The sequence below is a fragment of the Choristoneura fumiferana genome, chromosome 7 (assembly GCF_025370935.1).
Source record: "Choristoneura fumiferana chromosome 7, NRCan_CFum_1, whole genome shotgun sequence".
Taxonomy (NCBI): domain Eukaryota; kingdom Metazoa; phylum Arthropoda; class Insecta; order Lepidoptera; family Tortricidae; genus Choristoneura; species Choristoneura fumiferana.
In genome coordinates this window covers 4,813,851-4,826,563 of record NC_133478.1, presented here as the reverse complement: position 1 = coordinate 4,826,563, position 12,713 = coordinate 4,813,851, and the positions used below count along the sequence as shown (strand labels likewise).

Below are 12,713 nucleotides of genomic sequence, written 5' to 3'. Positions count from 1 at the left end.
ACGTAGGCTCTGCCTACCCCGTGGGGAAGGAGGCGTGATTGTATGTATGTATGTATGTAAGTAAGCATTTTCTGGATCGGAGCAAGCCGTGGTGGCCGAGTGGTTTTTTGACCTATGGCCTCTGAAGCAGAGGATCGTGGGTTCAAATCCCGGCTCGCAACTCTGAGTTTTTCAGAATTCATGTGCGAAATTACATTTGAAATTTACCACCTGCTTTACGGTGAAGGAAAACATCGTGAGGAAACCTGCACAAACCTGCGAAGCAATTCAATGGTGTGTGTGAAGTTCCCAATCCGCACTGGGCCCGCGTGGGAACTACGGCTCAAGCCCTCTCATTCTGAGAGGAGGCCTGTGCCCAGCAGTGGGACGTATATAAGCTGGGATTATTAAGCATTTTCTAACTCACCCAACAACTGCACTTCGATGTGCCTCGGGCGTTCGATGAACCGTTCTATGAACATGGACCCGTTGCCGAAAGCGCCCAGGGCTTCCGAGGAGGCACGCTCAAACGCTGACTCCACCTCGGCCATGTCGCGAACTACCCGCATACCGCGGCCGCCGCCGCCAAAGGCTGCCTGGAGAAGAGAAAACCGGTGGCATTTTTTTTTTTTTTTTTATTAAACGGACGGCTGAGTGGTTCGATCGCCAGTCAGAGCAGATATTATTATAAGAAAAATACGACTGTTTGGTATTGTGTCTTGGGAGAATAATATATTATAGTACCTGGGCGACTGAGCCTTGCTCGGGCAAAAACTCGATAATAAGCGTTTTCCCAATGACAAGACCAAACTAGATCGATTTGTCATCCCCGAAAACGTACCAAATTTCTTTGAACGCACGCACGCACGCACGCACGCACGCACGCACGCACGCACGCACGCACGCACGCAAGCACGCACGCACGCACACACAAACTTTCGCATTTATAATATAAAAGTAGGAAGTAGGAAGTAGTATAATTAGTAGGTTCAAGAGCTTACCTTAAATATTACAGGAAGACCATGGTTCTTGCAGAATGCAAGAGCCTCTTCTTTCGTTGTCACCGGTCCGTCGGTACCAGGTACAATTGGAACCTCTGCATCACAAGAGCAACAGATTTTAGAACTTAGTAAAGGCTGACCAGAATTATAAAAAAACTTCGCCATATTGCGGAAAACCAATAGAACTAATTTCTTGCACTGGTAACACTAAGTTCAAATGTCATATTGCTGTCAAAGTTTAACGTTGTTTGCGTGTAGTATTTTAAAGTGTTATTTTGTGTTTTTGTGCGTTAAAATGCCGAAGATTATCCATAGCATAGAAAATAATTCACAATGCAATAAAAGTATTTGTCATAGAAAAAGTCTGAGGGATTAGAAAATATTCCCTTAAATAACATCACCGACACCGTTGTCAATATGACTAGGTATCGTATAGGAAGTGTAAAGAATGTTGCAGTATAAAACGTAAAGTGCTGCCCTCGCGTCAGGTTTTTAGTATCGGTCAGCCTTTATGTCTAATTGATTAAATAAGTCGTTACTTGGCCGAGGTTCATATCAATGAACTAAAAACAAATACTTTTATACTTTTATATACGTACTGGCTGCAATAGCGGCTTGTCTAGCGGCAACTTTGTCCCCCATCTGTTGCACGACGGCGGGCGAAGGGCCAATGAAGCGAATCCCCGCGTTCACGATTGCTTGGGCGAAGTCTGCCCTGCGTACAAAAAGTTTACATATTAACTTCATGAGACCCAGCGTACTCCATACAGGAGCGAACTTATGCTTGGTATAGACCAAAAAGTTGTTCCAGAGTGAAAAACCCCTTCATTTTATACAGGATGGCATCATGCCAAGCTCTTCAGCAGCCGTTCTTGCCATGGACTCAATGGAAGAGCCGAAGTTCAGATTGGCTCGTAACTCCAAACCAAGCAATTTTTTTGGGTTGAGTCGACTTACGGGCCAAAGGTCCACTAGGTCCTAGGTAGGTTTGCAGGTGGTAGGACCTTGTGCAAGGTCCGCCCGGATTACTAACACCATCTTGCTCGCTAATCCTGCCGTGAAGCAGCAGTGCTTGCACTGTTGTGTTTCGGCGTGGAGAGTAAGACAGCCGGTGAAATTACTGGCACTTAAGGTATCCCATCTTAGGCCTCTAGGTTGGCAACGCATTTGCAATACCCCTGGTGGTGGTGATGTCTTACCATCAGGAGACCCATTTGCTCGTTTGCCATCCAGTCGAATAAAAAAAAAGAAGGTGCTTGCTTTGATATAATTCGATTTTAGTTTTGTGTACCTAAGTACTTTAGGGCCTACGCTAGCTGACGCGGTTTGCACGGAGCGCGTGGATGCCTATTGAAAAATACATAGTATGAGCAGCACTAACTGCGCGCGTCGCGTGCGACCGATTTTATCTGTACCCGCACCCGCAGGCGTGCGCCCGCTCCGTGCGCCCGCGCCGGCTTGCGTAAGCCCTTATGGGAGATGGAGGCTAAAAAACTCAACTACACGTCTCCAACTTAATGGAGCTTACTACGGGGAAGTGAGGATTGGAGGAGTTTTCACAAACAGGTTGAAATACTTACAAGTTTGATAGGATACCTTTTTGGAAATAGGAGCCAAGGTAAACTGACCCCGTATTGCGAAGAGACGCAGGCGGTTTCGGCAACATTGAACTATGCCTACCTTTCCGACAGCAGTCCATAACCAGGATGTATGGCGTCCACATTGTTTTCTTTGGCTACCCTGATGATTTCAGGGATACTGAGGTATGCTTCCACTGGCGCCAGACCTTTGCCAACTAAGTATGACTCGTCGGCTTTTTGCCTGCAATAGAAAAACAGTTTATAATTTTTGTGTCGGGTACTTCAGTGGTTAGCGCGAGAGGTAAACCAATTTATAAATGTCTTAGTCACTGTTTTTATAAAGAAGGTAAGTTCTAGTAGCTATATCAATCTAAGATGATGTCTATCAAGTTAGGTACCCAAAAGGCACTTATTCAATACTAGCGGACCCGGCAGACGTTGTCCTGCCCGAAAAACACTACATTCATATTATGATAACATACCAACAACAGCGCCATCTAGCGGGTCCAATTGCGTTTCCAAACCATCAACCAACGTTGCTTTGCCATATATCAATTATTTTAAATGAATATTTTTTAGGCAAATATAAAATAACTAAGTTATTGTAAGTGTATGGGGATGTGGTCTATAACAGACAGTTACGAAACCAATGAACATTTTGTATGGGAAAATATTTTCTCTTCTATTTAATTTTTTCGTCAATTTTCCAATGTTTTTAATACTTATTATCCTAATCCTGACAGATTCCTAATAGCGGCTAATAGCTAAATGCGGGTAGTTGTGCGCCGGTGCTAGTTTCCTCGGACAGTCGCGCGAGCAGAGCGGTGGCGCGTAGTGCGCGTGTTGCGGCAGCCGCCGAGTCTCGTGCTTCCTTGAAGAAGGGCTACGAAATAGCCCGAAACATGTCGAGCTAAACTCGATTTAAGACGTGAGTTATCCGTTACAATATCATTTAATATGAGATTCCTAATAGAATAGATGGAGATACCTGATAGATAAATTAAGCGTTTCTATTGGTTCATGAAAAACATATTGTATTCCTCGCAACGCATCCTCTGTCCTCTCACATTTCTGGTGGAAAAGCGACCAAATGCATCCGTAACGAGGGAACGAGGGAACTTGGCGACAAGTTCCACATATACCCTCTGTTTCCTCGAACAGGGCTGGTTGCATAAGGCGCATTTTCCACACCATAAAAGTTAAGATTGATGGTCACCTGTGCATTTGTAGCTTGTCCTGTTCACTGTAGATGGCTACAGACCGGATGCCGAGCTCCGAGCATGCTCGGAACACACGGATCGCGATCTCGCCGCGGTTCGCCACGAGCACACTCCTTATTGGCTTGTACTCGACGGGCTTTTTTGTGTTCTGGAAAAACAAAACGCATTAACCTCTATTTTTTACCAATTCAAATGACTCCTTGAGTGGAGATCAGAGGGCCAATTGTGTAACGTTTCTAACACTCGCGATCACAATCAAATGACAGTTTTCGCAGTATCAGAAACGTTACGGAATAGACCTTCGGGTCTCGGCAAACTTAGTGTAGGACGCCCTCCGGTCAGGTGGAGTGACGATCTGCGAAAAGCTGGTAGAAGCTGGATGCGTCGAGCTGAGGCCAGGGCGCAAGGTGCTCATTGGGGGATGCCTATATGCAACAGAGGACTGCTATAGGCTGATGATCGAGAGCAAATATATGCGGTATACTTTCACACAGATGTAGTCGCGATTCATTCACCGATGCAAGGGCCACACACAACGGCCACACACAACTCAATTATAATATGTTGATGATGGGAGTAACTGCATTTTCAGTCTTAACATATTACTTATTGCACTCCATAGCATAGTATTTAGTATTATGGTATTTTTTGTACTTAAAATAACATATCAACCAACTGCTTTTTTATCACCGGTGACTGGTGGAAATGTATAAAATAACTTTATCTCTGACAGATTTGCAAAAATACAAATATTCTGTATACATTAGTTGAGTGCAAAGATACTGTACTCTACACTTCTAGGTACGAGTAACTACCTACCTACTGTACGTTACATAGAAAGCTGTTGTTGCACATACTCGTATTCGCAACGTAAATATTAAATAATCAACAAAATGGGCGTAGATTGAATACGAGATAAAAAAGAGATGTTTATTCGTTATCAATTAACAGGATTAATTTGTTTATCTGATAACAATGGTATTCGACATAAAAATATCGAGCTTTTTATAAAAATACCGGCTACGAGCGTCTCGGACATGCCCAAGATAGGGTTCCGTAGCCATTACAAAAAACTCAAGTAATATTTTTCTAAGGATTTCGTATTGTGTGCGGAATCTTCCAAGTTTAGGTATACCTTAGGCTGCTATTTACTCTTAAACTACTAATTCTCAAGCAATTTTAGACGTTATAATTTTCCTTGTAAATTTGATATACTTACTACCATCCTGATTTTTATTCAAATTTTCCACCAAACAGATTTTAGAGGGGGGGGACGCTTGATTTTAATGAAAATTTGCACTTTAAAGTTGAATATTTGGCAAACAGAGCACTGAATCGAATCGCCTTGGCAACCCACCAATGGTTTTGAAAGACCTATCCAACGATACACCACACTGTAGGGTTAGTAGAGAAAAAAACACCCCCCCTTTAGGTCTATGTGTTTTTTTTTTGTTTTACCAGTTTGTCGGCGTGACTGATATGTATTATCATGCCAAATTACAGCTTTCTAGTACTAACGGTTTCTGAGCTTAGCCGCGGCCGGACAGATAGACAGACAGACGGACAGACATGGCGAAACTATAAGGGTTCCTAGTTGACAACGGAATCCTAAGAATTATAAAAGGATATATAAGTAATTATGTCAACGGTCATTTAACAAAGTTCATTGCAAAAAGATTTCAATTTGAATTGAAAATCACATGATTTTTAAAAATTCCCATGGGAATTTAGGAAAGCCCCAATATTTCTATTGAACTCCCAAATCTAGCGATACACACGTGTAAGCCGTGGGTAAGGGCTCATCATCATCATTCAAGCCATCAGCATCATTCCAACCTCCACACAGCATGAGAAAGCTTGGTTCATAGTTCCAACGCGGGACCAGTGCCTATTGGGAACTTCACACACACCATTTCCTTGCATTGTGCGCAGGTTCCCTCACGTTACTTCACCGTAAGCTCGTAGCAAGTTTATATGGTAATACGGTATTTGACTATTTTATATATGTTTTATAAATTAAAAGTACACAATGCCTGTTATCGAATAAAGAAACAATTTTTAAGCTACCTTTACAAATAACAAAGTTATAAAGGTTTGAAATTCAAGATTAGACAGAGAAAGACATACTGGCATGTGACGTCACACGCCAGTACCGCCATACTTGCTGCATAGAGAAAAGTATTTGAGAAAGAGACAGGTATATCGATTTTTCTAAAAATCACTATAAATCCAATTTTCAACCGATTACAGTTTTCTCTTCGCTAAACACTGTCTCTACATCTATATTTTCATAATAATATTAAGATATGGCAAATTCAGGAGTTGTCAAATACCGTATTTTGGACACGAATTTTGAAAAATTCAGGTTTGAGCCCACGATCCACTAGACCACCATAAAAGCTAATTGGTATAAATAAAGGCAAATAATTTGGTAATTGAGTACTTACGGAACTAGAATTCCTTGCTCGCGCGCAACTCCATGCTTGAAACTGATTGGCGGTAGCACAAACAAACCGGGCTCTAAGAATCTGCATTTTGACTTATAACAAAAAAAAAAAACTTAAAAACTGAGTTTATAGCTTAAGTATACGATAAACTATATATTATTTCATTTTAAAATTAATTTAAAAAAAAATGACTAGACTTTTGCGATTTCGTTTTTCTTCGCTCGTGTTGTGCCGTTGTTTTCTGTAACAAAATCACATCTTAATCATCATTATAATCACACTAGCTTTTTCCCGCGGCTTCGCCCGCGTGGAATTCGGTTATATGTGCGTTTTTCCGGGATAAAAATTAGCCTATGTCACTCTCTGGCCCATAAACTATCACTATGCCAAAAATCACGTCGATCCGCCGCTCCGTTTCGACGTGAAAGACGGAGAAGCATACAAACACTTTCGCATTTATAATATTAAGTATGGATTTATTTTTTCTTTGTTGAGGAAAAGAAACAGCAATACAATCATACATAAAGTTAGTATACATGCAGGTAAATCATGAGCCAGTAAAGTTTTCACTAATATATCTACACTTATTAGGAAAATATTATGCACAAAGTAAACAGCAAACGAAAGAAATGACGACAATATCTTCTTTTTTTTAAGACAAGACCTAATTCCTTGAAAACATGCAAAAAACAGCCACTAAACAACTATAAAGTGCTTCTTATTGCGGCTACATAACTATTATACTTTTGATGAAAAATATCAGTACTATGGTTATAAATAATTATTATTATGTGTGGAACAAGCTCTTATGAGAAAGCGATTCTTTGCATAGTTACACCTACACAAGACCTAACGGCAAAAGTATATTTGGAGCGAGTGCGCAGGCCAGAGCATTTAAAAGTGGTATGTTACCTAGGAGGTATGGGGAATCGACAATATTATTGATAATTTTGTTTTAATACAGCTTATCATAAATATTAGACTACGTAAAAGTATATAATAAAAATATTCCTACTATACTTAAAACTAGGCTTCTTTTGGCACAATGTGGTACCTAAATTGGCCACTTCAACGAAACCCAAATTACGTGCATCTGGCCCTTATAGTAGAGGAGACACTCTTTTGATAACTGTTTTTTTTTTTAGTCCAACTGATAGTTTTTAATGCAGAGAATATCGTCACTACTTTGAAAAAATCTCGTATCTAAAATCAATATGTCAACAAAATTGAACCTTGATATAATGTTCATAAAGTTCACTCAGAAAATTATCTATTTTGAGGTACGAGTTTTTTTAAAGTAGTGACGATATACCTTGGTAGGCTTGCCTATTTAGTGTTGTTCATGGCTACCCGGCAAACGGGTATGAACAGGTGAGTCAATATCGGTAACTACACCGATCTGATAACCAGTCAAAATTGGTAAGTATAATAAGAAAGATAATGGACTATTTTTTTTTTTTATTCGACTGGATGGCAATCGAGCAAGTGGGTCTCCTGATGGTAAGAGATCACCACCGCCCATAAACATCTGCAACACCAGGGATATTGCAGATGCGTTGCCAACCTAGAGGCATAAGATGGGATACCTCAAGTGCCAGTAATTTCACCGGCTGTCTTACTCTCCACGCCGAAACACAACAGTGCAAGCACTGCTGTTTCACGGCAGGATTAGCGAGCAAGATGGTGGACTAAATTTAATTTAATTAAAAATAGCCATGAACACCTTTCGATAGGCAAGCTACTTGTATCATAGGCGTGTTTGTAAATAAATAATATTTATTAAAAAATATGTCTCAACTTTTATCAGATGGGTGAAGGTCGATCTTCAACGGCTCTTAGACCATTAGCGAAATTTTCCAATGTGTGCTTGCATGAACCAGAGTTACGGATAACTCAGAATTGAATGCTAAACCTCGGTTAGGTAGTAGTACGTGACTAGTGGGATAGACGGGTTAAAACCGGGTATGGAACTGTCATCTCTATACTTCGGTTTTTTTTTTTCGTTTTTTTTATTGTTTTTTTTTAAACAGTAACTATTACTTGTGATAAGTACCACAAAATAATGAGCTGTGACTTATTTTTCAAAAGTGTTTTTCAATAAAAAGACACGTCAAGATCGCTTACCTTCTTTCTAATGATAAAAAAAACGAAGTATAAGCCAAGATTTAAAATTTAATTCTTCAACTTTAGACCGTGCGACCGACCCTAAGCGTGCTAACAAATAAACACAAAAGCAAAGGCTATAGGTAAACCGCTGTAAGCACGACGCTGTGCAACCACAGACCACAGATATGGAGGTGTATCTATATCTGTGAGTGCAACCTTGTCCCAATAAGTCATCATTGTTTTCATCAAGGAAGCCAGTGGGCTGGACGTTTATTGTAAAAAGGTTCAACTGCAGGTCGGGCAGTTTAACTAAAGTATAGTATGATATACAGTATGTAAACGATACTAATAACAGATAGTTACTTCAATTAGTCTAGCTATTGTACTTCCATCGTTTAGCTGCTCTATTTAAATACTACACGTAAATGTCTAGTAGGTAGGCATGTCACACGTATGTGAAGGACTTTGCACGGCAGTATATGTATCTATATTTGTACATGTAACTCTGTATGTATGTTCAATCGTACCAATTGATTCGTGAGCCACTATGGAACCTTTTCACAGAAAATGTCATAGTGAAAAGAAACATCACCATGACACGGGTGCTATAGGACAAAATCTTGACAAAATATGTAAATAACAATAATATGTGCATACGCAAACTTCGCCTTTATGAGGAAAAGTTATATACTTTAAAAATAGGTTGTCTGTGTAAAAGGACATAAGATAGTTTTCATCCTAGAAAATCGCACCGTTCCCACCAAAACCAACGGTTAACGCATTCTTCATGAACAAGGTCGCGGGCAAAGAAAAATCTACACAACCATCCCAAGGTTACATTTTGAGGTTAAACAAACTTTAACCTAAATCGAAAACCACAAACCGATTTTAAATGCACTTAACACACAAATTTACACTAAAACTTTAGTACTGATGTCACGGTAATCGCTATTTGAAACTAGCAGCGCGATGACCTGAATGACTTTCAACTACCTCACGCTATCGGTTGGCATATCTACTTTAACAACTAATCTGTTTACTAAGTTATGAATAACTGACTTAAAATATGTGAGATAGAAGAAACTTAACTATACCCATTAAAAATTTAAAAAATAAACTCGACTGCCTTAAAAACTAAAAGGAAGAAAATAAGTCTAGTGGTCTACAACTCTGTCAAATAGCTAATTTAAAGTTCAACAGTCGGGACCCATTACCAAGATTTTTTGAGCTGGTCACGATTTAAACGGGTCCCGACTGTTGAACTTTAAATTAGCTACTTGACAGAGTTGTAGACCACTAGACTTATTTTCTTCCTTTTAGTTTTTAAGGTAATGTTTTATTTTATATTTTTGTGATGTTTCTGTAAAAATATAGCGAGTTTTACTTGTGTGAATCCGCAGATTAAACACAGTCATAAGTAAAATGTTTTAATATTACGATATTGGTTAAACTTCACAGTTAATGGAAATTATATTATCACTAGCTGTTACCCGTGATTCGGTCCGCGTAGAATTCGTTTATCGCTATCTCGCGGGAACTATGCAATTTTCCGGGATAAAAACTATCCTAGGTCCTTCTCCGGGACTCAAACTATCTGTATAATATGCATGGCTGGTACTATTAACTGACTTAGAAAATAAAGTAGGTAAGTAAATATTTTTTCATCACACTTGCTCGTAAACAGTGTCGTAACATGCAGGCTACCTTAGTTGCAACCCCCCAAATAAAACCCTCGACCTTAATGTGCTTGTCATGAAACCCGTGGTCGGTAAATGAGTCATTGCGCGTGCACATTTTCTTGTCATGAAGCCCAAGGTCGGTAAATGAGTCAGTGCCCGTACTGATGGCGCTGCGCCGTGCGCGTGCTCGTGCGCGCGCTGCTGCAGGACTACATGGACCACATGCACACGCACGTTGCGGCGCATGCCGAGGGAGGTTGAGGGCGACGTTGCCAAGAGCACAGCCTAAGGTATCGCCAATATTTGGAACAATTATATTTTTTCTTTTACAAATATAAAATTTTACTTGCAACTGTGATGAAAAACATTGTATGTCGCACGGGCGGTACTAGAATTACGAACATCGACTCATTAAAGCCCTCAATCTTCGATTTCGGGCTTCTAATAGACTCTCGTTCGTAATTCCTTATTTACCGCCCTTAAGACACAATGTACTATTTTTACATGAATGAAATTGAAAACACTTAGACATTTAACGATAAGATAACATACCTATACGAGTGCTTTAAACTATCGAAAATACCAGTACTGGAGCGGTATAAATCGCTATTTTCGGCATCAGTTTCAAACTTTGCTCCTCTCCTCATTGTGAGATGTTATCTTTGTTTCTTGTTTGAGTTTTGCCCAAAGATTTAGACAATACAATTAAACGCAAACAATGATTGTAACTCTTCATAACTGTTTATTAAACAACTATTAAGTTACATAACATAACATGAAAACTTAATGCTTGTAAAGTTGCGATTAAGCATCATAAAATATGATTAATGAGAATAAGGTTCGTCTCTCCGAGTACTTTGTTTGAGTGGCTATAAAATGAAATGAAAATTAAATGAAATTATGCCTTTGTGCAGTTACAGACGGATTGCATTCCTACTGCAGCGTCCATTTGACTATTTCTTATTAATTAACAAATCAAAGCCAGTCAATGCGTGTTATAGAATAAAAAAAAATTATAAGCACCTTTACTCATAACAGTTTGGGTTTGACTGAATTTCAAGACTAGGGAGAGAAAGACTTGCTAGCGTATGACGTTACACTCAAATAGCGCTTATTAAATATTTACTGCATTTTAAAAAGATATAGATATACGCAGAGGGTCGTGGGTTCAAACCCCGGCTCGCACCTCTGAGTTTTTCGAAATTCATGTGCGGAATTACATTTGAAATTTACCACGAGCTTTGCGGTGAAGGAAAACATCGTGAGGAAACCTGCACAAACCTGCGAAGCAATTAAATGGTGCGTGCGTGCAAGCCCTCTTGTTCTGAGAGGAGGCCTGTGCCCAGCAGTGGGACGTATATAGGCTGGGATGATGATGATGAGATATACACATAGATTTTCAAAAAACACTATTTATTCAGTTTTCAACCGATTTTTTTTTCTTTGCTAAACACTGCCTGTATATCTATATTTTCCTAATAATATACTGAGCGGCAAAAACTTTAGCCTTCAAAAATGTATGTAGAGTGGGCCAAATTTTGTGCCGCTGAGTATATATATAGGATATGACGAATTCAAGAGTTGTCAAATACTGTATCGCAACTGCCGACTGCCCATACATTTCAATCGCAGCTAGCGTGCCATGCCGACTGCAATAGAACCGCAAAGTTAAATGTATGGACGGTCGGCAGCCTTTAGCTACGGAACCTCAAAAGCAACATTGACAAATAATCTAAAAAAACCGGCCAAGAGCGTATCGTGTCTTAGCAAACCCCTAATGGTTTTAAAAGACCTATCCAACGATACCCCACACTATAGGGTTGGATAAGAAAAACAAAATCACCCCCCTTTACGTCTATGGGAGGTACCATAATTTTTTTTTTTTTTTGTGTTGTACCATTTTGTCATATATATCCGTGAAAAATTACAGCTTTCTAGCATTGATAGTCCCCGAGCAAAGCCGCGGACGGACGGACAGACAGACAGACAGACATGGCGAAACTATAAGGGTTCCGTTTTCGCCATTTTGGCTATGGAACCCTAAAAACTAAGTGTTACTAGTTCACTGAGACCTCAGACTGAGACATCTAAATTAGCTCGACTAAAAAACTATAACCTTGAGTCTGCTTGTTTACACCGACTGGAGACTAGACGGCTGAGATAACATAATAGAATTAAATATTAAGTACTTCAGTTAAACAAACACATTTAAAAAATGTTTAAGATTTCGCGTAGGTAATAACATTTGCATATTAAAAATGCGAAAGTTTCTAACCCCCTTATTCATAAAACTTAACAAGCCTATGTTAACTAACAAATGCTTTGTCCCTTTCTAACAAATACAAATGTCGAAGTGACAGATAAGGACAAACGAATTTTAGCGGCATTTTAACTAAAATAGGTTTGATTGTCGTTATGAATAAGGGGGTAAGTCTCTTTGTTTGTTACCACATCACGTCTAAACCTTTGAACCGATTTAGATGAAATTACATCGATTTGTTTTTATTTTCATGGTATAGGGGGCAAACGAGCAAACGGAGCGCCTGATGGTAAACGATTTCCGTCGCCCATGGTCTGCAACACCAGAAGAGTCACAAGAGCGTTGCCGGCCTTTGAAGTTTCATCTCGGAAAATTTCATAGTTTCCGCAAGATAGCAATAAAGAATATACTACACGGACGGAGTCGCTGGCAACAAGCTAG

The 12,713-nt window shown here is 39.6% G+C and overlaps 1 protein-coding gene across 3 annotated transcripts in view; it reads right to left on the bottom strand.

Annotated features, from left to right (window-relative positions):
• The window catches only part of PCB (Pyruvate carboxylase), a 53,968-nt gene that overhangs the window by 27,452 nt on the left and 13,803 nt on the right, over window positions 1-12,713 (bottom strand). For all 3 annotated transcript variants that reach the window (XM_074089913.1, XM_074089912.1, XM_074089914.1), the window contains exons 2-7: window positions 6,228-6,468; window positions 3,777-3,928; window positions 2,661-2,801; window positions 1,580-1,695; window positions 981-1,075; window positions 407-575 (exon numbers count right to left, since the gene is read on the bottom strand). In XM_074089913.1, coding sequence (XP_073946014.1) covers window positions 407-575; window positions 981-1,075; window positions 1,580-1,695; window positions 2,661-2,801; window positions 3,777-3,928; window positions 6,228-6,314 — 760 coding nt within the window. In that variant the 5' untranslated portion in view covers window positions 6,315-6,468. The remainder of the gene's footprint in view (window positions 1-406; window positions 576-980; window positions 1,076-1,579; window positions 1,696-2,660; window positions 2,802-3,776; window positions 3,929-6,227; window positions 6,469-12,713) is intronic.